Here is a 22,797-nt window from a genome sequence, read left to right as displayed (position 1 = left end):
TTTGCTGCCTCATTTGCTGCTTGTTGCCCATACCTGCTATACACCTTCTTGACCAGATCGCCACTATCTCCCGAAAACCCTGGTTCCCTATGCCTGTTAACTTTGCTTTTAATCTTGACAGAAACATGCAAACTCTGCACTCTCATGCACTGACTGAACATATCCTTGCTGGAAAACAACATCCCAATCCACTCTTCCTAGATCTTTTCTCATTTCCACAAAATTGGGCTTTCTCCAATTTAGAATCTCAACTCAAGGACCAAACCTATCCTTATCCATAGTTAACTTGAAACATGACATTATAGTCAATGGACCCAAAATGTTCCCCTACACTGACTTCTGTCACCTGACCTGTCTAGTTCCCTAATAGGAGATCAAGTACTGCATCCTCCCTCATTGGTACCTCTATGTATCTCCACTTGGGGAATCTGTTCAGAATCTTTGAGTCCTCGCTGGGACTCTCTCTGCAATTGGATTCTCAACTTTTTGACCAAGACCAGTCAGTCTGGGTTGAACGCAAACCTCAAGTCCCAATACAATGAACATTGGTGCACCTCAGGGCTGTGTGCTCAACCTGCTGCTGTTAACACTGTTGACTCAAGACTGCACTGTATTTAGTTCCAATAGAATCATCAAGTTTGTGGATGATTCAACATTAATTGGCCTCATTGACATAAAATGGTCCAAGTCTCAACCTGGACAAGACAAAAGAGATGATTGTGGACTTCAGGGGAATGAAGGTCAACCATTGCACAAAGCACCTTGGCAGGCATATAAAGAATGTCCTATCCTGGACCCTCCTTATTAGTCAGGAAGGTGCAGGAGTGCCTCCAATTCTTAAGAAGGCTGAGGAAGGCAAGGCTACCAGCCCTCATTCCGACAACATTTTACAGCAGCATCATTGCATGGAATGGTAGCCCCAAAGCATTGGACTGGAAGACAATACAGAGGATCATCAAAACTGCTGAAAAGATCATTGGAGTCTCACTTTCCCCTATTGACATTTCCCAGGAGTATTGCTTAAATAGGGCCATCTGTGGCCTATTTGAGTTATTACCACTCACATACCATTTTAAGTAATCCCTTACTAATCACAGAGCACTTATAGCATAGGGATTGCTTAAAGTGGAATGTGAGTCTTAGGGGGGCAGTTTGAGGATGGGCAGCCAGAGGGATGGATGGAGACCATGAACAGGAGGGAGTGATATTCCAAGCAGCCTCTCACACTTAAAGGATTATTGGGGACCCTTTCTATCCAGCATTCAGTATCTCTGATACTATCAGAGGTACAAAAGCATCAAAATCAGGACTGCTAGGCTGGGAAATAGCTTATTCCTTCAGGCTGTGAGAATGATCAACAGTATTCTGTAACCGAGTAAATAATCCCAAAAAATGTATATATTTAAGTTGTACCTTTATGTATACATGTGCTTGTTATGTACTGTATATTATGTGTGTCCACTGTGATCCAGAGAAATGCTGTTTAATCAGGTTGGATATGTACAGTCAGATAATTATAAACAAATTTAATGAGGAGCAGAAGGAAACCATTTTCCCCATTTAGGTGTTCCACTATTCAAGGTGGTCATGGCTGATCTAGCCTTGGTCTCAGCTCGTTACCCAAAACTCTTAATTCACTGACTATCCAAAAATGTATGTGAATTTGAACTTCAAAATATGAACTGTCTGAAATACATTTACTGAGGCTGCCTCTACTACTTCCTTTGGCAGAGAATTCCACAGGTTCTCTACTCTCTGGGAGAAGCATTTCCTTTTCATCTCAGTCCTAAATCATCCCCCCTGAATCCTGGTTCTGGTCTCACTCACCAGTGGAAACACTCCCTGCTCCTTTTAAACCTCTTGATGAAAGGAATATTTTATGTCTCCATATGATTCCCCTCATCCTTCTTAACCAGTAGTTTTCAAACTGACCCCTCAAAACTCACATTCTACCTTAAGCAATCCCTATGCCATAAGTGCCCTGTCATTGGCGGGAAGGTTGAGAACCACTGCTCTAGACCGAATTGTTACTGAAATATTTTGCTTGAGAAAAATTGTCATTGCCCCATTTCCTTTGGAGTTATGAAACAATGCACATCACGAGTCAATTAGGTACAATTAAAACTGCTTTTCAAACTTATTTTTATTACCACTCACATACCATTTTAAGTAATCCCTTACTAATCACAGAGCACTTAAAGTATAGGGATTGCTTAAAGTGGAATGTGAGTCTTGGGGAGCAGTTTGAAAAACACTGTTCTAAACTCTAATTAGTTCCATGCCACTGTGGTGTTTTTCTCCTCTGGAACCCTGCAGTGAAACAGGAAAGGGGTAAAGTGGGGACTGGCAGCTCTAGGAAGGAATAACCTCTGGAATCCTGCAGTGAAACAGGAAAGGGGTAAGGTGAGGACTGACAGCTCTAGGAAGGAATACCTTGGGTAAGGAGTGGCCAGAAGAACCTGATGAGGCTTCCAGGAGGTGGCCAGAGAAAGGGGAGATCGGTTGGGGTCCCTGGAACGTTGATGGATGGACAGAATGACTTCGAACCTGGGCAGAGAAGTTGAGGGAAAACTCCCACGGGTCTCGGCGTAGCCGTGGGGATCTGATAGAAAGTCGCTGCTCCTCACCACTCCGTGTCGGTCGGACCTCGGCCAGAACCCGCTCCATGCTTACCCGCAAGCCCCTCGCGCGTGCACCCATCTCCCCGCCGCTCGCGCAGGCGCCCGGGGCTCTTATCTCCGCGCATGCGCGCTGAAACCCGCGGATGGCCAGTTACTCCCCTCCCCCTCCCGCCCCCCCATACCGTTCGTTAAACCCGTGCACAGCGGATTCAGGGGCGGGAAGGAGCTGCTTCCGGGTTCGGGGAGGAGTGACGTCATAAGGCGGGAGGTGGAGAGGAGAATGCCAGGAGGGGTCGGACAAGTTGGGTGGGGGTGGGGGGGGAACCGACCTGGGAGTCCGAGCATCCGGGCACCGCGCGGAGCCTCTTGCACATCCGTGGCGCCGCCTGCCTCACGTGAATCGGAGTCTCTGTGTGACGTCACTGGAATCTTGTCCAATCAGGAGGGGAAGATTGCCAGCCCCGTCTTCAACTGCGCTCGCTGATGGACAGGAGCCCAGATGGGCAAACGCCCCCTCCTCTGCCATGCGCATAGTCATGTGGGCAGGCGAAAAGCATGATGGGCCAGAAGACCCTATCTCAATGGCCTTCCACAGAACCTACCCTCACACTAACCTTAATACTAGAGATGGGGGAATTGGCCAAGGAGCAGGGCAGATGCAGTTTAACTTAGACAAGTGGAAGGAATAACTAGGGCAGGACTGTCACAGTCAATAGTGGGAGTGTTGAAGGACAGACAGACCTTGGGGTATGGGGACCGACGCAGGGAACATTGGGGAGTGTTGTAGAACAGAGAGACCTTGGGGTACAGGGACTGATGCAAAATTGAATGGTGGGGAGTGTTGTAGAACAGACAGACCTTGGGGTATGGGGATCAATGCAGTGAACATTAGGGAGTGTTGCAGAGCAGATAGACCTCAGGGTACAGGGACCGACACATTGAATGGTGGGGAGTGTTGTTGAACAGACAGACCTTGGGGTATGGGGATCAACGCAGTGAACATTAGGGAGTGTTGTAGAACAGACAGACCTCAGGGTTCAGGGACCGACGCATTGAATGCTGGGGAGTGTTGTAGAACAGACAGACCTTGGGGTATGGGGATCGACGCAGTGAACATTGGGGAGTGTTATAGAACGGACAGACCTCAGGATATGGGGATCAATGCATTGAAGATTGGGGTGTGTTGTAGAACAGATAGACCACATTTTATGGGGACCAATGGTGAATGGTGGGGAATATTGTAGAACAGAAAGACCTCAGGGTACAAGGACTGACAAGGTGAATGGTGGGAGTGTTGTAGAACAGAGAGACCTTGGGGTACAAGGATTGACACCAGAGAATGGTGGGGTGTGTTGCAGAACAGAGAGACCTCAAGGTATGGAGACTGACACAGTGAATGGTGGGGCATGTTGTAGAACAGAGAAACCTCAGAGTATGGGTACTAACATGGTGAATGGTGGGGAATAGGTCATTCAGCCCATCAATGTTCCCACCTAGCCCCACTCCCCAGCCTTCTCCCCATAACCTTTGATGTCCTGGCTAATCAAGATCCTATTTATCTCTGCCTTAAGTACATCTAATGACCCAGCCTTCACACCTGCCTGTGGCAACAAATTTCACAGATTCACAACCCTCTGACTAAAGAAATTTCAACTCATTTTAATCCTGAAATTGTACCCTCTTGTCCTAGACTCTCTCACCATAGGAAACAACCTTTCTATATCTACTCTGTCCATGCCTTTCAACATTCAAAATGTTTCAATATGCAGAGTAGATGTAGAACAGAGAGGCCTCAGGGTACGAGGACTAACAGAGTGAGTGATGGGGAGTGTTGTAGAAAAGAGGAAGCTCAGGGTACAAGGATGGACACAGTGAATGGTGGGATCCTGGGGATTGTTGCAGAACAAAGATACATCAGGGTACAAGGGGTGACACGAAGTCTGAATACAGCGAGAAAGCTATTGCCTGTGTACCTGGTGGGGCGTGATCTCACCCTCATGAATCTTCCTGACAAGAGGGATGTAAAGAGTGTTTTAGAGGTTGGGAGGACTCTAAGTATGTTGGCTGCTTCACTGAAACAGTGGGAGTTTTAGATATGGTAGAGACAAAGTCGATAGAGGGGAGGGAATGAGTGATGAGATACAGAAAGAGGATACCAAATTCTTGCTCAGACATGGACAGTGTAAAATAGAAGCAAAAAATAGACATCAGACTGCTGGAAAATGACAAGGAGAAGTGGTATTGGGGAACAAAGAAATGGATGAACTGAACAGGTATTTTGTGTTAGTCTTCTCTGTGGAAGACACTAGCAACATGCCAGAAATTAAAGAGGTCAGTGAGTGTAGTTGCTATTACTGAGGAGAAGGGGCTTGGGAAGTTGAAGGGGCTGACAGTGGGTAAGTTGTCTGGACTGGATGGACTTCACCCTCGGGGTTCTGAAATAGGTTGCTAAAGAGATTGTGGAGACTTTAGTCATCATCTTTCAGGAATTGCTCAAGTCAGAGGACTGGAAAATTGGCAAGATTCCAGATTCCATTAGGAAGGATCAGGTTTTGGGGTGCTTGAAAACACAATATCAAATTGGCCAAGATCAGGAGAGTTCTTGCCTGGTAAATCTGTTGGAATTATTTGAGGAGGTAACGAAGAGGATAGACAAATATAAGTGGATATTGTTGATCTGGGCTTTCAGCCACACGAGGCTGGTAAACAAGATAGAAACCTGTGAATGTAGCAGCATGGGTAGAAGACTGGCTTAAAAACATTCAGAAATGCTTGAACTCAGCCAGTCTCACAGCATCCATAGGAGGTAAAGATATATCGCTAACTTTTTGGGCCTGAACCCTTTTCCAAGATTGGCTGACTGGCAGAAGACAGATAGTGGGAATACAGAGTTTGTACCGAGCATAGACCCTGTTCACTGGTTGTTCGTAGAGCCCTTCCAGCACCTTCTTGGCTGTAGCATAAGTGGTCGCGTCCTGGACACTCTGGTAGAATCTCAGGGACACCACAGTCATCAATATTAGTAGTCGACGGCTGTCCTCTATCACAGTAGGATCAGAGAGCTGTAATTATGTTTCGAAGCATCTCACCCAGTACTTAAAGTCATTCGAGGCTGTAGCTGACTGTGGGTCGATGTCGAAGCGTTCCAGCCGTAGCTTACGCTCCATCCCTTCAAAATTTATTTTAGTTAATAACATTGTGTCGAAAGAACCAAAGACTTGTTGATCCAAACCAAGGCTTTTATTAACTAAAAGACTGGAGCATATCACAAGTAGGTCGACCAGTCCAGAATGACCTGGTCTGGCTAGGAGCAATCCTTTAAGACCTTCCAGTAGGTGTGGCTACACTCTCAGCCAATCATAGTCATCCTACACTACCATCTGTACACATTGGTGATAGAATCTGTACTATCACACAGGGCCGCTTTCTGCTGCTGGCAACTAGAGGTCGGTGGGAGTCAGTGTTGGGTCCACTAGTTTTCACGCTGTCTGAAAATGATGCGGAATTGATGGCTTTGTGACCAGATTTGTGGATGATTCAAAGATATGTGGAGGGGCGGGTAGTGTTGAGGAAGCAGGGAGTCTGCAGATGGACTCGAACACTTTGGGAGAATGGGCAAAGAAGTGGCAGAGGGAATGTAGAGTAGGGAAGTGTATGGCCATGCACTTTGGTGGAATGAATAAAGAGGTAAACTATTTTCTAAATTGGCAGGGAATTCAGAAAGTGGTGGTCCAAAGGGAATCCTAGTGCAGAATTTCTATAAATGTTCTCCTGCAGCTTGAGTCAGTAGTAAGGAAGGGAAATGCAATGTTAGCATTCATTTCATGAGGACTAGAATATAAAAGCAAGGGTGAAACGCCATGGCTTTACAAGACATGAGACAGACCACATTTGGAGTGTTGTGACCAGTTTGGAGCCCCACATCTAAGGAAGGACATGCTGGCATTGGAGAGGGCCCTGATGGGCTTTTCAAGAATGGCCCCAGGGATGAGGAGCTTAATGCATGAGGAGTGTTTGATGGCTCTAAGTGTGAACTTGCCGGAGTTTAGGATGAGTGGGGATCTCTTTGAAGCATTTGGAAGGGCTGTATTGAGTGAACATGGAGAAGATTTTTCCAGTAGTGGGAGAGTCTGAGACCAGAGGACACAGCCTCAGAATAAAAGGACGTACCTTCAGAACAGAGATGAGCAGGAATGTCTTAATTTGGAGGGTGAGGAATCATGGAATTCATTGCCACGGACCCCAAATCACCAGAGGTTGATGGTTTCTGGATGAGTGAGGTGTCAAAGGCTCTGGGGAAAATGGGGTTGTGAGGGAAATATATCAGATATTTGAATGGGGAGATTTGATGGGCCAAACAGCCTCATTCTGCTCCCACAACTCACAATAGCTCACTGCAGGTTCTGGGAGTGGGGTGGGATGGGACATAGGGAGCAGATATGAACTCTGTTTTCTGAAGGTGTCAAGGCACTGGTGAACAGTTGACCCAGGATGGACAGGGGTGACATTCTCCACCACCCAGGGACCAAGAGCAGTCACCCATCACCCTCATGGGTGGGCAGTGAGCTCCCCAGTCCAGCTGATACCAGAGGAAGGGTTGTCCTGGCATTGAGCCCCTGGCCCTTCAATTTCCATGGATGGAGTGGTGTTTGCTTCTTCAGGCTTTACAGGTGGGGTGGGGGAGGGAGATTCAAGAACAGGAGATCAAGAGCTGTGATCAGGATGTGGGGACCTGGAGAACGGGGGTTACTGAGTGTGTTAGGTTCGGAAAGGTGGCAATACTTGGAGTCAGAGTGTATGAGTTGGTAAAAAATGGGACGCAGGTACAACAGGCAAAGAAAGAGGAAGTGCTGGATCTTGTAAAAAATATTCAGAAAAATAAATCCCCAGGACTGGCTGGTAGATATCCGAGGTTATTACAGGAAGAGATTGCTATGACCCTTCCTGCCCTCAGAAGAGGTACCATAGGATTGGAGAATGGCAAATGTAAGAGGGAGAATTCTGGGAATTATAGACCAGGCAGTCTTACTTCACCAGTGGGAAATCTACTGGAGAAGAGTCTTAGGGACAGGACCATCTAGAAGAAAAGCATAGTCTTCTACATGAGGACCAAGTCATCCCTAATTGAGTTTTTTTTTTGAAGCAGTGACCAAAGAAATTGGTGCGGTGGATGTGTTGGATATGGATTTCATAAAAGCGTTTGCCAAGTCCCCCATGGAGTCTTGAGGAATGGGATTCACAGATCCTTGGGTGTTTGGATTTGAGATTGTCTTGCCGCAGATAACGGAGGTTAGTGGCCACAGGGATTTGTTCTGGAAGCCCCGCACTCTATGATCATTTTTATAAATCACTTGGATGAAGCGGGGGGGGGGGGGGGGGTCAATATGTTTACTGATGATACAAAAGTTGGAAGTGTTGAGGATAGTGCAGATCAGCCATTCTCAATGGGCCCCACAGAACATTTGGGGGCATGGAACAAAGTCTGAAATCTTAATACAAGGGCGCCTAGGTATGTGGGGGTTGGAAACTGAACATTTTTTTTTAGGGGGAAGGACTTTGCACCTGGCTTTGGCTGTGCAGTTGCTAAGCAACATGTTTTCAAGATTGGAAGCATTTGGAGATAGCCTAGGATGACCTAGATAAATGCGTTCCTTGCTTCGATAGGATTGTATATTGCTGACGTGGAACTAGATTTGGCTCCAGATCACCTTCCACAGTTTTCCGCTTCTATCGTCTTCAATTCCAGGAAATAAGCATCCAGGCCAAAGTTTTGCTCCAGATTTCTCACGTCCTCACTTTCCTTAGAGTTTTCATGACAGGAAGTTATTAGGCACGTATTGTTCATTATGTTGCATAAAATCTAAGCTGACTTTTGAGCTAAACCTCACATGAAAAAGTTTCCTTTTGAAATAGTTATTTTTGAGCAGAAATAATTTTATCAACGAGTTCCTCAGCAAAAAGGAAGCGTCAGCAGTATTCGGTGGAGCACTCATCGCATAGTTTCATTACATCTCTGCAAAACCCTTCTCTGCCCAGGTCTTTGATTTGTTTGAATACATTTTCAAAAAGCATGAGGCCAAACATTTAGGGACCATATGGCGACCCATGGTGGCAGCAATCAAGCCAACCCTCTGAGCGGTGAGCGCAACCAAAGGCCAGGAGCCCGCGCAACGGCACTGACCCCAACAAGCGAACCAGCGGGTGAACAGCAAGGGCAGCTTAAAGGCCAGTGACCTCAAAATGGCACTGGTCTTGCTGCGCAGCCGACAGGGAGAGTGCGTGGGGCTCATTATGCAGGAAAATACCCACACAGGAAACCTGCTTTTGGTATGCATGTTGTGATGTCAGCCAAGGAGGGCCACGGCAGGAACAGTGGAAGTATAAAAGTCAGATCTGGGCCCTAATAAAACTCAGAGCTTAACCTGACTACACTGCATGTGTGTGTGTGTCTTCTTTTGAGTAGCACGCAGCTATAACTGTACATAAAGATAAGACCTTGGATTACTTCAAAACCCTTCAAGATAATGTCAAGAGACATTAAACGTCTCTTGAAATCTTGCATCATACAGGATAAGTGAATTGATTTCTAAGAGTGGAAATACTGATAATGACGCAAATTCACTTATTCTGTCTTCAGTGTCCATAATAATATTGGACATCATAAATATAAATGCCAAGTAACCTATTCAGGCAATTCCTTTGAGTAATTCCCGTGTTTCAAGAAGAATTAATGAAAAACAATTAGGCATTCCATTACATTCCAAGAAATGCTCTTTACAATTATAAACCTCATGGCTTATGCCAGATTCTAGAATGGAAACGAGTTGATGGAAGAGACGTTATTTGCCAGAAAGATTACGAAGGGACTGACTATATAAACGAGAACAGTATTCCAGGGTTTGATTGATCTTCAGAGTGATATAATTGCATTCTCCAAGTTCAATCAATTGAAAAAATATTTTGAGGTTATGAGTGACCTGCCAAAACTATGTGAAAAGTCACATTACCTTTCCCTCCACATTCTCAGTTGAATCTGGATTCAGCAAGTAATTTCCTTGACAAATCTAGGAACAAACTTGATATCACAAGAGGCGACCTTCGACTGTCACTACCCAATTTGGAGCCCGACATCAAAAGAATTGCACAGGAACATCAAACTCAAGGATCTTGCTAAAATTTTCATTTTATAGGAATTATTTTTTAAAGCTACTTTATCATGTTTTCACATCCTTGATTTAATGCTCAATGATTTATTACTCTAAGATTTTTAAATCTTTTTTTGTAATATGTATGTTCATATTTTCTTCTTTCCTATATGTGTAATAAAAATGATTTCCTATTTGTCTGTTGGGGACTCACGAGCCACATTTGTGATGCTAGAGTAAAAGGCTCGTTTTCTTTTCAACTCGTGCAACATGTTTTAAAATGTTTCTTATGTAGTCAGAAGTATGGAAAACTACCTAAATCTGACTACTTCACAGGGAAGGAGGCCCATAAACTTTGAACAGAGTCCGAAGAAAAGGTTGAGAACACAGCAGGGTGCAGTGGGGAGTTCTGGTCCACTCATCTGAAGAATGATGAATCTCATCGGCAGGGGTGCAGGGAAGGTTCATCAGAGTGACTCCCAGCCCAGGAAGGTGGGGGTTGTAGGATGAGTCGCAGGCTGGCGAGTCCCGGGCAGGTGAGTCCAACCCCGGGCCAGGCCTTCCTGAGCTGGGAGGTTGAGACCCAAGATGGAATTGGGGCTCTTCTCAAGTTCCTAGAGGAGAGGAAGGTCCTGGACGGGAGGGGGTGCGACATGAGACCCAGGAGGGTATGGTGGAAGTGTCAACCCAGGAGGAGATGGGGTTGGAACCTGAGAGGGGGTGGGGTTGGGGCCAGGGCCTGAGACCAGGATGGGATGGGGGGACGAGTCTAGGAAGGAGGGCCAAGCATTCCCAGGATGGAAGGGATGGCCTTGCAAAGTCCCATGACAGGAGGCAGCCGATCTGAGTCCTTGGAGTGGATGGGGGGACTGGGGCCTGGGAGGGGAGGGGGCCAGTCTAGGAAGGGGGGCCCAGCTGAAGGCCAGGCCAAGTCCCATGACGGGAGAAGACAGCCGATCTGAGTCCCCGGAGAGGATCCAGGATAGGACGGATGGATTGGGGGGGTGCTGGCTGAGTCTCAGGACCGGTCAGGGGAGGGAATGGACCAAGACCTGGGACTGGGTGATGAAAGGCATGGAGAGATATAGAAAGATTGTTTCCCATGGTGGGAGAGTCCAGGACAGGGCAAAACTTCAGGATTAAAGGGCATTCACTTGGAACAGAGATGCATAGGAATTTCTTCAGCTGAAGTGTGGAAAATCTGTGGAATTTGTTGCCACAGGTGGTTGAGGCAGCCAGGTCACTGGTTTTTTTAAAGGCAGAGATTGATAGATTGATTAGCCAGGGCATCAAAGGTTATGGAGAGAAGGCTGGGCAGTGGGGCCGAGTAGGAAAATGGATCAGCTCTGATTGAATGACAGGGCAGACTCGATGGGCTGAATAACCTCTCTGCCCCAATGTCTCATGGATGAAGGATGGGAAACCCTTGTTTGGACGAGAGGAGATCTCGTCATAAATGTGTCAGGACCGGAATGAGTGGGAGGCGAGAACATTCCAGATGTCTGCAAAGGGACACCATCCCAGGAGGAAAATCTTCTGAACGTCAATGTTCCAGAAGTGGTGGAACATTCTGCATGTTGGAAAGCTCCATGACAAGGGGTGGTGTCACTGCCCTAGAAGGGAGGAGGTGAAGAATGTTCCAGAGGGAGGCAAGGCAGAAGGGTCCTCATTCAGAGAGTGAGAGGTTGTGTGAACCCCCCCCCCAAACGGAAAGTCTCCGGGGACTCCAGAGGGAACAGAGGGTGGGACAGAGGGGAGGAACAAGTGGAGTGGACCGAGGTGAATCAGACTCAGGAGGGCCAAGTTGCCTTCTGATCCTGTTTCCCACAATTCTCTGGCTCTTTTACTTCTCGGTGTGGAATGGGCAAATTATGGATGGCTCACGTCCTGAGCTCGGGTTTTGAGTTGAATTTTATTTGTCACAGCGTTACCGAGTACAGCGAGAAAGGTTTGACAGCGAGTAGTCCAACGGGACATCTAACTTCACACAGCACAGTTCGTGGGGTGTCGAGGGCCAGCGAGCCCATCCAACACAGCTCGAGGGTGCAGTCCTGGGGTTCATTCAAGATAGTGACAGCTGTTGGGAGGGACCAGTTGGTACACAATCCTGCCTTTTCCCCAATGGTGGGGGAGAGTGTCCAAGGCGTAGCGGGTCCTCAGTGCATCAGCTACCTTCCTCAGTCAGTGGGAGGTGTGGACATGGTTCCGTGAAGGGGGAAGGAAGGGAATGTCGCAAATTGCATTCACCATCATCTGCAGCTTCTCCAGACCCAGAGCAGATTAGGTCCTGTCACATGTTGGAAAGCACCCGGGAAGGATGGTCTCAATGGGACCCCTGCAGGCTTGGGGAGAGCGGAGGAAGAGTCAGGGGATGGCGTGAGGAAGTAAATGTGGAGGGGGTAAATGGGGAAGGGGGCAAGAAGCAAGGGAGGGGGCAAGAGGGAGTGGGGAAAGGAGTGAGAAAGGGGAGGAGTAATGGGCAAGCAGGGGAGAGGGTAGAACAGAGAACAGAGGAGAGGGAGAAGGGGAGAGCGTGGAAGGAAGGCAGAGGGAGATGGGAGGAGAGAGTGAGGGATTGGCAGCCAGAGGGATGGATGGAGACCATGAACAGAAGGGAGTGATATCCCAAGCAGCCTCTCCCAACCTGGAGCAGAGCAGCTCCTGTCCCATGCTGGGGCATTCCCAACGAGTCTGTTCTCAGTAGTGCCCCTGCAGAATTTGTGGGGGGGGGGGGAACACACCAAACTTCCTTGGTCTTCTGAGACAGCGGAGGCACTGGTGATCGGACCATCCTCTCAATAAGGTTGTCCCGGTGAATGCAGACAGGGTGTGGGGTCTGCCCTCTCTCTTTCTCCCTCCCCAGCTCTGTGAATGCCTGTGTTATGAGACACCCCCCCCCAACCCCTTAAGGAGTGGATGGGAGAAGCAATCCCTGTGAAGCTGTTCCTGGTGTCGAGTCCGCTAGTGATGGAGGTGCAGAAGCGGTAGGTGTATCCCTTCCACTGCCACCAGGGTGGGGGAGCAGGTGAGGGGGAGCCTCTCCCCTCTGACATAAACAACCAAGGGAGGCCCTGTCCTCTCTTCACTGCAACCATCTCCAAACGACTGATGCACAGGCAGGATGATATTACATGCCATTTACGCGCGTGCACCGTGGTCCGGAGAAATGCTGCTCCATCAGAGTTGTATAATAAACTGGAAGTTGAACTTTTGCAGTGAATGGTGGTGATCTGGGAATGTTGCACAGCACAGGGGACTAGGAATGGTATATAGTACCTTGAAGGTAATGAGACAGGTAGATAGGGTGGTAAAAAAGCCTTCATTAGTCAGTATCAAGTACAGAAGTTGGGAGTAAAAGCACAACACTGGAGAATATCTGCAGTATAGCAAAGATAAAGATAGATAACCAATGTTTCAGGCTTGAGCCCTTCATCAAGGTGTGAGCAAAATGTAGTCAGGTGCCCAAACAAAATAGTGGGGTGTGGTGGAGGGGAAATGAGGGCTCAGAGGCAGGAGATAATAGGTGGATAAGGGAGGAAAGGAACACCAGTAAACAGGGGGTTGGCTCTGGGAATAGTGAGAGAAGTGGGGTGGAGAGCTGGAGGAAGGAAGACAGAGGGATGGGGAAGGGAGGGCGAACGGGGAGTGAGCTAGCAGAAACTGGAGAAGTCGATGTTGATGCCATCTGGTTGGAGAGGCCTCAGATGGATTATTAAGTGTTGTTCCTCCAATTTGCGTGTGGCTTAATTTGACAGTACGAGGCCATGGACAGACATGCCATGTTCAGTCAAACCAAGGCCACACATAAATTGGAAGAGCAACACCTAATATTAAGTCTGGGACCTGTCCAACCAGATGGCATCAACAGTGATGGTTTCTGCTGGCGCACTCCCCATTCTCCCTTTCTTCTCCGTCCCTTGGTCTTCTTTCCTCCAGCTCTCCATCCTCTTCCCCTCCATTTGCTGGGGTGCCCTTCCGCCCTTATCCACCTATTACCTCCTGCCTGTGGGACCATGCTCCTCCCCTCCCCAACATTTTGTTTGGGTGCCTGCCCACATTTTTTCACACCTTGATGAAGGGCTCAAGCCGAAATGTCAGTTATGTATATACTCTGTTTGATCTGCTGAGTTTCTCCAGTATTGTGTTTTTATTTGACCACGGTGCCTGCAGAGTCGTTTTTACTACAGAAGTTGGGAGACCATGTTGCAGTGAACAAGACAACGGGGAGGCCCCGTTTGTTGGATTGCATTCAGTTTTGGTCATCGTGATCTGGGAAAGATATTGTCACAGGGCAGAGGAGATGGATGAGGATAATGCCAGGACTCATGGGCCTAAGATGCAGGTTCAGGCTGGGGCTTTATTCCTTGGAGTGCAGGAGGATGAGGGGTGATCTCAGAGAGGTGCACAAAATCAAGAGAGGAATAGATTGGGTGAGACTTTTGTCCAGAGTCAGGAAATTGGTATCTAGAGGACTTAAGGTGAGGTACTTCTTGAGAAACATTTGGACGTGTTCACAGAAGGGATGGTTTCAGATGGATGTAAGGCCAAAGGCAGGTGGGACGAGTATGGATGGGACATTTGGACATAAGATGATATGGGTTCAGAGGGATGTGGGAACACACAGAGGAAGGTGGGTGCAGTGTGGATGTGACATTTAAATGTTATTTTAGATTTTTAAAAAATGTTATTTTATTTTTAAAAATTTAGACATAGAGCACGGTAACAGGCCATTTCGGCTCACGATTCTGTGCTGCCCTATTATACCCAATTGACCTACACCCCGGTACATTTTGAACGGTGAGAAGAAACCAGAGCCATTGGGGAAAACCCATGCAGACATGGGGAGAAAGTATAAACTCCTGACAGAGAGTGCGGGATTTGAACCCCAGTCCCAATCACTGGCACTGATCAGCATTTTACTAATCAGTATGCTAATCGCGCTGCCCGTTTTGATGGATCCATGGATGGGATGGAACATTTGGACAATTTGTGGATGGATTGAGACATTTTGACGGACCCATGGATGGGATGGGTTCAGAGGAATGTGGGGCCACATATAGGCAGGTTGGACAAATGTGGATGGGATGGGACATCTGGATGGATCCGTAGATAGCATGGGTTCAGAGGGACATTGATCTATACACAGACAGACGGGACATATGTAGTTGGGCCAGAACAGTTGGAGTGGGCAGGTTGGAGCTGTTTTCGTGCAGCGGAACCGATTTGGCATGGTGTGTGGCGGGGGGGGGGGGGTCACTCTCGGGTGTGGATCTGCTGGTGCCGCAGCAGGTTGGAGGACTCGGTGAAGCCCTTGCCGCACTCGGAGCAGATGAAGGGCTTGAGGCCAGTGTGGGAAGGCAGGTGGCGGCGGAGGTGGGAGGACTGGGAGAACTCAGAGCCGCAGACAGGACAGGCGAAGGGTCGCTCACCAGTGTGGACCCGCTGGTGCCGGAGAAGGCTGGAGGAGTGGGTGAAGCCCTTGCTGCACTGGGGGCAGGTGAAGGGCCTTTCGCCAGTATGGATCCGCCGGTGCTGCTGCAGGTGGGAGAGCCGGGTGAAGCCCTTGCCGCAGTCAGGGCAGGCATAGGGGCTCTCGCCGGTGTGCACAGTGCTGTGGGCCACCAGACTGGATGACTGGGTGTAGCCCTTGCCGCAAACAGCGCAGGTGAAGGGCTTCTCACCAGTGTGGACAATTCGGTGGCGCCGGAGGCCTGAGGCACGGGCAAAGGACTTGCCACAGGTTGAGCAGGAGAACGGGCGCTCGCCGACATCCCGCGGGGGTTCAGGGGGCTGGGGTCGCCGCGTGGGGACAGGGGGAGCTGCGGTAAGGCGGGATGTTGAGGCTCCAACCCCCTTACCGCCAGCGTGTTGCCTCCAGTGCTCCTTCAAGTGCTGCGAGGTCTTGAAGGCCTTGGGGCATTGGGGACAGGGGAAGGGGCGCTCACCAGTGTGGACCCGCTGGTGGGCCAGCAGGTTGCCAGAACGGGTGAAGCCCTTGCCGCAGTCAGGACAGGCGTAAGGTGTCTCGCCGGTGTGAATGCGGCGATGAGCCTCCAGCAGACGGGGGTAGAGCCAGGAGCGGCCACACACCTCGCAGGTGTAGCGGCGGGGCTGGGTGTGGGCCTGGTTGGCATGGGCCTCCAACTCTGACAGGTGAATGAAGCTCAGGCCACAGTCCGAGCAGATGTGGGGACCCTCAGCGGCCAGAGAGGCCTCCATGGCCAGGAACCAATCGACGTCGATAAGAGCTGTAATGGAGGGGGGGGAAAGAGAGCGGGAGGGGGGGGCGAGAGAGCGGGAGGGGGGGGCGAGAGAGCGGGAGGGGGGGGGCGAGAGAGCGGGAGGGGGGGGCGAGAGAGCGGGAGGGGGGGGCGAGAGAGCGGGAGGGGGGGGCGGAGAGAGCGGGAGGGGGGGGCGAGAGAGCGGGAGGGGGGGGCGAGAGAGCGGGAGGGGGGGGCGAGAGAGCGGGAGGGGGGGGCGAGAGAGCGGGAGGGGGGGGCGAGAGAGCGGGAGGGGGGGGCGAGAGAGCGGGAGGGGGGGGCGAGAGAGCGGGAGGGGGGGGCGAGAGAGCGGGAGGGGGGGGCGAGAGAGCGGGAGGGGGGGGCGAGAGAGCGGGAGGGGGGGGCGAGAGAGCGGGAGGGGGGGGCGAGAGAGCGGGAGGGGGGGGCGAGAGAGCGGGAGGGGGGGGCGAGAGAGCGGGAGGGGGGGGCGAGAGAGCGGGAGGGGGGGGCGAGAGAGCGGGAGGGGGGGGCGAGAGAGCGGGAGGGGGGGGCGAGAGAGCGGGAGGGGGGGGCGAGAGAGCGGGAGGGGGGGGCGAGAGAGCGGGAGGGGGGGGCGAGAGAGCGGGAGGGGGGGGGCGAGAGAGCGGGAGGGGGGGGGGCGAGAGAGCGGGAGGGGGGGGCGAGAGAGCGGAGGGGGGGGCGAGAGAGCGGGAGGGGGGGCGAGAGAGCGGGGGGGGGCGAGAGAGCGGGAGGGGGGGGCGAGAGAGCGGGAGGGGGGGCGAGAGAGCGGGAGGGGGGGGCGAGAGAGCGGGAGGGGGGGGCGAGAGAGCGGGAGGGGGGGGCGAGAGAGCGGGAGGGGGGGGCGAGAGAGCGGGAGGGGGGGGCGAGAGAGCGGGAGGGGGGGGCGAGAGAGCGGGAGGGGGGGCGAGAGAGCGGGGGGGGGGCGAGAGAGCGGGAGGGGGGGGCGAGAGAGCGGGGGGGGGGGCGAGAGAGCGGGGGGGGGGGCGAGAGAGCGGGAGGGGGGGGCGAGAGAGCGGGAGGGGGGGGCGAGAGAGCGGGAGGGGGGGGCGAGAGAGCGGGAGGGGGGGGCGAGAGAGCGGGAGGGGGGGGCGAGAGAGCGGGAGGGGGGGGCGAGAGAGCGGGAGGGGGGGGCGAGAGAGCGGGAGGGGGGGGCGAGAGAGCGGGAGGGGGGGGCGAGAGAGCGGGAGGGGGGGCGAGAGAGCGGGAGGGGGGGGCGAGAGAGCGGGAGGGGGGGGGCGAGAGAGCGGGAGGGGGGGGCGAGAGAGCGGGAGGGGGGGGCGAGAGAGCGGGAGGGGGGGGCGAGAGAGCGGGAGGGGGGGGCGAGAGAGCGGGAGGGGGGGCGCGAGAGAGCGGGAGGGGGGGCGAGAGAGCGGGAGGGGGGGGCGAGAGAGCGGGAGGGGGGGGCGAGAGAGCGGGAGGGGGGGCGAGAGAGCGGGAGGGGGGGCGAGAGAGCGGGGGGGGGGCGAGAGAGCGGGGGGGGGGCGAGAGAGCGGGGGGGGGGCGAGAGAGCGGGAGGGGGGGGCGAGAGAGCGGGAGGGGGGGGCGAGAGAGCGGGAGGGGGGGGCGAGAGAGCGGGAGGGGGGGGCGAGAGAGCGGGAGGGGGGGGCGAGAGAGCGGGAGGGGGGGGCGAGAGAGCGGGAGGGGGGGGCGAGAGAGCGGGAGGGGGGGGCGAGAGAGCGGGAGGGGGGGGCGAGAGAGCGGGAGGGGGGGGCGAGAGAGCGGGAGGGGGGGGCGAGAGAGCGGGAGGGGGGGGCGAGAGAGCGGGAGGGGGGGGCGAGAGAGCGGGAGGGGGGGGCGAGAGAGCGGGAGGGGGGGGGCGAGAGAGCGGGAGGGGGGGGCGAGAGAGCGGGAGGGGGGGGCGAGAGAGCGGGAGGGGGGGGCGAGAGAGCGGGAGGGGGGGCGAGAGAGCGGGAGGGGGGGGCGAGAGAGCGGGAGGGGGGGGCGAGAGAGCGGGAGGGGGGGGCGAGAGAGCGGGAGGGGGGGGCGAGAGAGCGGGAGGGGGGGGGCGAGAGAGCGGGAGGGGGGGGCGAGAGAGCGGGAGGGGGGGGCGAGAGAGCGGGAGGGGGGGGCGAGAGAGCGGGAGGGGGGGGCGAGAGAGCGGGAGGGGGGGGCGAGAGAGCGGGAGGGGGGCGGCGAGGAGCGGGAGGGGGGGCGAGAGAGCGGGAGGGGGGCGGAGAGAGCGGGAGGGGGGCCGGGAGAGCGGGAGGGGGGCCGGGAGAGCGGGAGGGGGGCCGGGAGAGCGGGAGGGGGGCCGAGAGAGCGGGAGGGGGGGCCGAGAGAGCGGGAGGGGGGGCCGAGAGAGCGGGAGGGGGGCCGAGAGAGCGGGAGGGGGGCCGAGAGAGCGGGAGGGGGGCCGAGAGAGCGGGAGGGGGGCCGAGAGAGCGGGAGGGGGGCCGAGAGAGCGGGAGGGGGGCCGAGAGAGCGGGAGGGGGGCCGAGAGAGCGGGAGGGGGGCCGAGAGAGCGGGAGGGGGGCCGAGAGAGCGGGAGGGGGGCCGAGAGAGCGGGAGGGGGGCCGAGAGAGCGGGAGGGGGGCCGAGAGAGCGGGAGGGGGGCCGAGAGAGCGGGAGGGGGGGCCGAGAGAGCGGGAGGGGGGCCGAGAGAGCGGGAGGGGGGCCGAGAGAGCGGGAGGGGGGCCGAGAGAGCGGGAGGGGGGCCGAGAGAGCGGGAGGGGGGCCGAGAGAGCGGGAGGGGGGCCGAGAGAGCGGGAGGGGGGCCGAGAGAGCGGGAGGGGGGCCGAGAGAGCGGGAGGGGGGCCGAGAGAGCGGGAGGGGGGCCGAGAGAGCGGGAGGGGGGCCGAGAGAGCGGGAGGGGGGCCGAGAGAGCGGGAGGGGGGCCGAGAGAGCGGGAGGGGGGCCGAGAGAGCGGGAGGGGGGCCGAGAGAGCGGGAGGGGGGCCGAGAGAGCGGGAGGGGGGCCGAGAGAGCGGGAGGGGGGCCGAGAGAGCGGGAGGGGGGCCGAGAGAGCGGGAGGGGGGCCGAGAGAGCGGGAGGGGGGCCGAGAGAGCGGGAGGGGGGCCGAGAGAGCGGGAGGGGGGCCGAGAGAGCGGGGAGGGGGGCCGAGAGAGCGGGAGGGGGGCCGAGAGAGCGGGAGGGGGCCGAGAGAGCGGGAGGGGGGCCGAGAGAGCGGGAGGGGGGCCGAGAGAGCGGGAGGGGGGCCGAGAGAGCGGGAGGGGGGCCGAGAGAGCGGGAGGGGGGCCGAGAGAGCGGGAGGGGGGCCGAGAGAGCGGGAGGGGGGCCGAGAGAGCGGGAGGGGGGCCGAGAGAGCGGGAGGGGGGCCGAGAGAGCGGGAGGGGGGCCGAGAGAGCGGGAGGGGGGCCGAGAGAGCGGGAGGGGGGCCGAGAGAGAGCGGGAGGGGGGCCGAGAGAGCGGGAGGGGGGCCGAGAGAGCGGGAGGGGGGCCGAGAGAGCGGGAGGGGGGCCGAGAGAGCGGGAGGGGGGCCGAGAGAGCGGGAGGGGGGCCGAGAGAGCGGGAGGGGGGCCGAGAGAGCGGGAGGGGGGCCGAGAGAGCGGGAGGGGGGCCGAGAGAGCGGGAGGGGGGCCGAGAGAGCGGGAGGGGGGCCGAGAGAGCGGGAGGGGGGCCGAGAGAGCGGGAGGGGGGCCGAGAGAGCGGGAGGGGGGGCGAGAGAGCGGGAGGGCTGAGAGCGGGAGGGGGGCGAGAGAGCGGGAGGGGGCGAGAGAGCGGGAGGGGGCGAGAGAGCGGGAGGGGGGTAAGAGAGCGGGGGGGGAAAGAGAGCGGGGGGGGAAAGAGAGCGGGGGGGGAAAGAGAGCGGGGGGGGAAAGAGAGCGGGGGGGGGAAAGAGAGCGGGGGGGGGGAAAGAGAGCGGGGGGGGGAAAGAGAGCGGGGGGGGAAGAGAGCGGGGGGGGGGGAAGAGAGCGGGAGGGATATTATTCAAAAGAAAAGGCTTTGGCTAATGCTACCAACCATTTGTTCCCCAAGATAGTCCCATCTACCTGTGTTCAGTCTATTTACCTCTGAACCTTCTCTATCCTCCTGGACCCTTCTGACTTCGAACATCCCAATCCCCAGACCCATTTCCCTCTGAACCTTCTCTATCCTCCTGGACCCTTCTGACTTCGAACATCCCAATCCCCAGACCCATTTCCCTCTGAACCAGAGATGGGCAACCCTTTTTTAAAAAAAAAATTCACATTCCACCTTAAACAATCCTTGTGCCATAAGTGCTGTGGTTACTTCTTCTTCTTTGGCTTGGCTTCGCAGACGAAGATTTATGGAGGGAGTAAATAAGGGATTGCTTAAGGTGGTATATGAGTGGGAAGAGAAGGTTGAGAACCACTGCTCTATAATTGATAATGAAATATTTTGTTTGAGAAAAAAATTGTCATTGGCTTATTCGTAATCAGTCAATTAGGTACCATTAAAACAATGGTTTTCAAACCTTTTTCTTCCACTCACGTACCACCTTAAGAATCCCTTTCTAATCACAGAGCACTTATGGCATAGGGATAACTTAAAATGGAATGCGAATTTAAAAAGGTTGCCCACCCCTGCAACCTTCCATGTCCCTGGACCCCGATGTGTCCTGCAATACTCTCCGGGCCCCACTATTCATCGTATTTGCCCTGCCCTGGTTTGACTTGAAAATGTAACGATTCATGCAGATATTCTAGCTAATGGACCTAATCTTCAATGAGATATTGCAAAAAAGCAATTTCAGCTTTGTCCTGCTGCGACCAATGGCCGGATTGTAGAACCAGGATGCACTGCGCTTCAGCAACCGCTCCATCATGGCGGTACGTTTCTGGCGCCGCGCACGCGCAGTGGCAAATTTGTCTCTTGTCAATCAGCCACGTCGCTCTTGGCCGGCGGCCGGCCTGAATTCTACACATGCGTGGTGACAAACCCGCCCGTCAGCCCTGAGGCTGTCAATCAGCCGGCTTCGCGCCTGCGCGGAGACATCCAGCTCTCGAGCTCGGCCCTTGGCTTGCAGCGCCCTGCGGGGCGTGTGAGCGGGCATTCGATCGAGATTGGGCGTAGGGTCGATCGGGAGCTGTGGATCGAGTGGAGGGCTGAGATGGATGGAACGGGGGTAAGGAAGCCGAGAATAAGCAAGGTGCACCGACCTGAGCTTCCCGGTTACCGAGCGAGGCCTCTTCACGTTGACCGCCGCGCCCGCACACGTGACCCGGCGAATCAGACGTAGGACGCGAGTCACGTGCTCGCTTGCTCTGGGTGGCGCATCTCTTGCTTTTCACGACCCGGGCGTCCCACATCGACCATTCGCAGGCCTCAATCAGCAGCTCCCGCCTCCTCATCGGTGGATTGACCAATAGGAGCCATCTCGGGTGGGGTGCGAAATCGGCCCACCTCTGATGACGTCTCAAAGCCCGGCTAGCGATAAGATCCCGCCCTCGTCTGTTGTGTCTGACCAATAGGCCAAGCCATGACGTTTAAATTGGGTGATCCTCTCATCCACCATCTCACCAATCGCAGCCGCTGCCTGTTTTACCCAATCAGGGTCTCCTGTACATCGGGGAGACTGGTTTGTTGAGCGCTGCGTCTCTGTCCTCCGCAATATTATGGATGTCCCACTGCCTCCCTCCCCACCCATTTCAAATCTCCATCCCATTCCCTCGCCGACATGTCTGACCATGGACTCATGCACTGCCAGACTGAGACCACCCGCAAATTAGATACATAGAACACTACAGCCCATGTGGTGTCAACCCTCCCTACCCCCTAACCCTCTGTTTTTCTTCCGTCCATGTTCCTACTTAAGAGTCTCTTAAATGCCCCCAATATTTTAGCCTCCACCACCATCCCTGGCGAGGCATTCCAGCCACCCACTACTCTCAGTGTAAAAAAAACCTTACCCCTGATGTCCCTTCCCTCCCTTCACAGATATCCTCTGGTGTTTGCTGATCCTGCCCTGGGAAACAAGTGCTGGCTGTCCACCCAATTTATGCCTCTTGTAATCTTGTAGATCTCTATCAAGTCTCCTCTCATCCTTGTCAGAAACACAAATTCTCACAAGAGTCTTTTTAAGATCGGTGACACGACAAGCTTTATTCACAAGTCTGCAGAGTTGGACTCAACCGGCTTCTCGCCAAGTCAAGCCCCGATACATACAGTGCGTTGTTTTTTTATACAATTTGCTTGTCCTTCGGCATCTCCACTACACCTGACCAGCAACGGAGCTGACCAGTACACCCCCAGCGGACCTGCACAGGTCACAGAGGCAGAGGAACCCACCTGACCAGCTGAACCTTTAGGATTGGGTATTGTTTTTTAAAGAGGGGGTGAATGTGATGATATGTAATCATCCTGATTACTGTTAGTCACGCACACCACGATCATTCATGACCTCTGCTCACACCAAATCCTGTTTTTCACTCTTTATCAATCTTTGGCTCCTGCATGTCTCTCTGTAGTTAAATCTATTGCAAGTCTGTTGTAACATTTTCCAGCTAAACTCTAGTGGATAGCCCCCTTTTATGACTAATCATTACATTTTAACTTAAACCCTTTTTAACCCAAATTCTCTATCTATAACAATCCTTCTATGCTCCAAAAAGTCCCAGCTCTGCTAAGACTTGTTTCCCAATCCAGGCAACATCCTGGTAAATCTCCTCTGCACCATAGCTTCCTCATCCTTCCTATAATGAGGTGACCAGAACTGGTCTTACCAGAGATTTGTGGAGTTGTAACATGACCTCTGTATTCCTGAACTGAATCATCCTATTAACGAAGCCCAGCGTCCCGAAGGCCTTTTTAACTATCCTATCAACCTGTGCAGCGACCTGAGGGCTGCATGGATTTGCACCCCCAAGGC

The 22,797-nt window shown here is 54.1% G+C and overlaps 1 protein-coding gene across 1 annotated transcript in view; it reads right to left on the bottom strand.

Annotated features, from left to right (window-relative positions):
- LOC138765511 (zinc finger protein 850-like) overlaps nt 1-21,401 on the bottom strand; it is a 34,369-nt gene extending 12,968 nt beyond the window's left edge. Inside the window, exons 1-15 of the mRNA XM_069942539.1 lie at nt 21,089-21,401; nt 15,024-16,014; nt 12,669-13,042; nt 11,698-11,843; nt 11,235-11,379; nt 10,477-10,724; nt 10,244-10,380; nt 8,631-8,876; nt 7,168-7,283; nt 5,999-6,109; nt 5,711-5,790; nt 5,520-5,605; nt 5,228-5,320; nt 4,595-4,628; nt 2,434-2,751 (exon numbers count right to left, since the gene is read on the bottom strand). Of these exons, the coding sequence (XP_069798640.1) occupies nt 2,434-2,751; nt 4,595-4,628; nt 5,228-5,320; nt 5,520-5,605; nt 5,711-5,790; nt 5,999-6,109; nt 7,168-7,283; nt 8,631-8,876; nt 10,244-10,380; nt 10,477-10,724; nt 11,235-11,379; nt 11,698-11,843; nt 12,669-13,042; nt 15,024-15,985 (3,096 nt within the window). The 5' untranslated portion in view covers nt 15,986-16,014; nt 21,089-21,401. The remainder of the gene's footprint in view (nt 1-2,433; nt 2,752-4,594; nt 4,629-5,227; nt 5,321-5,519; nt 5,606-5,710; nt 5,791-5,998; nt 6,110-7,167; nt 7,284-8,630; nt 8,877-10,243; nt 10,381-10,476; nt 10,725-11,234; nt 11,380-11,697; nt 11,844-12,668; nt 13,043-15,023; nt 16,015-21,088) is intronic.
- Between the last annotated feature and the right edge of the window lie 1,396 nt (nt 21,402-22,797).

This window comes from Narcine bancroftii, chromosome 5 (assembly GCF_036971445.1).
Source record: "Narcine bancroftii isolate sNarBan1 chromosome 5, sNarBan1.hap1, whole genome shotgun sequence".
NCBI classification, from domain to species: domain Eukaryota; kingdom Metazoa; phylum Chordata; class Chondrichthyes; order Torpediniformes; family Narcinidae; genus Narcine; species Narcine bancroftii.
This window is presented reverse-complemented; position numbering and strand designations above follow the sequence as displayed.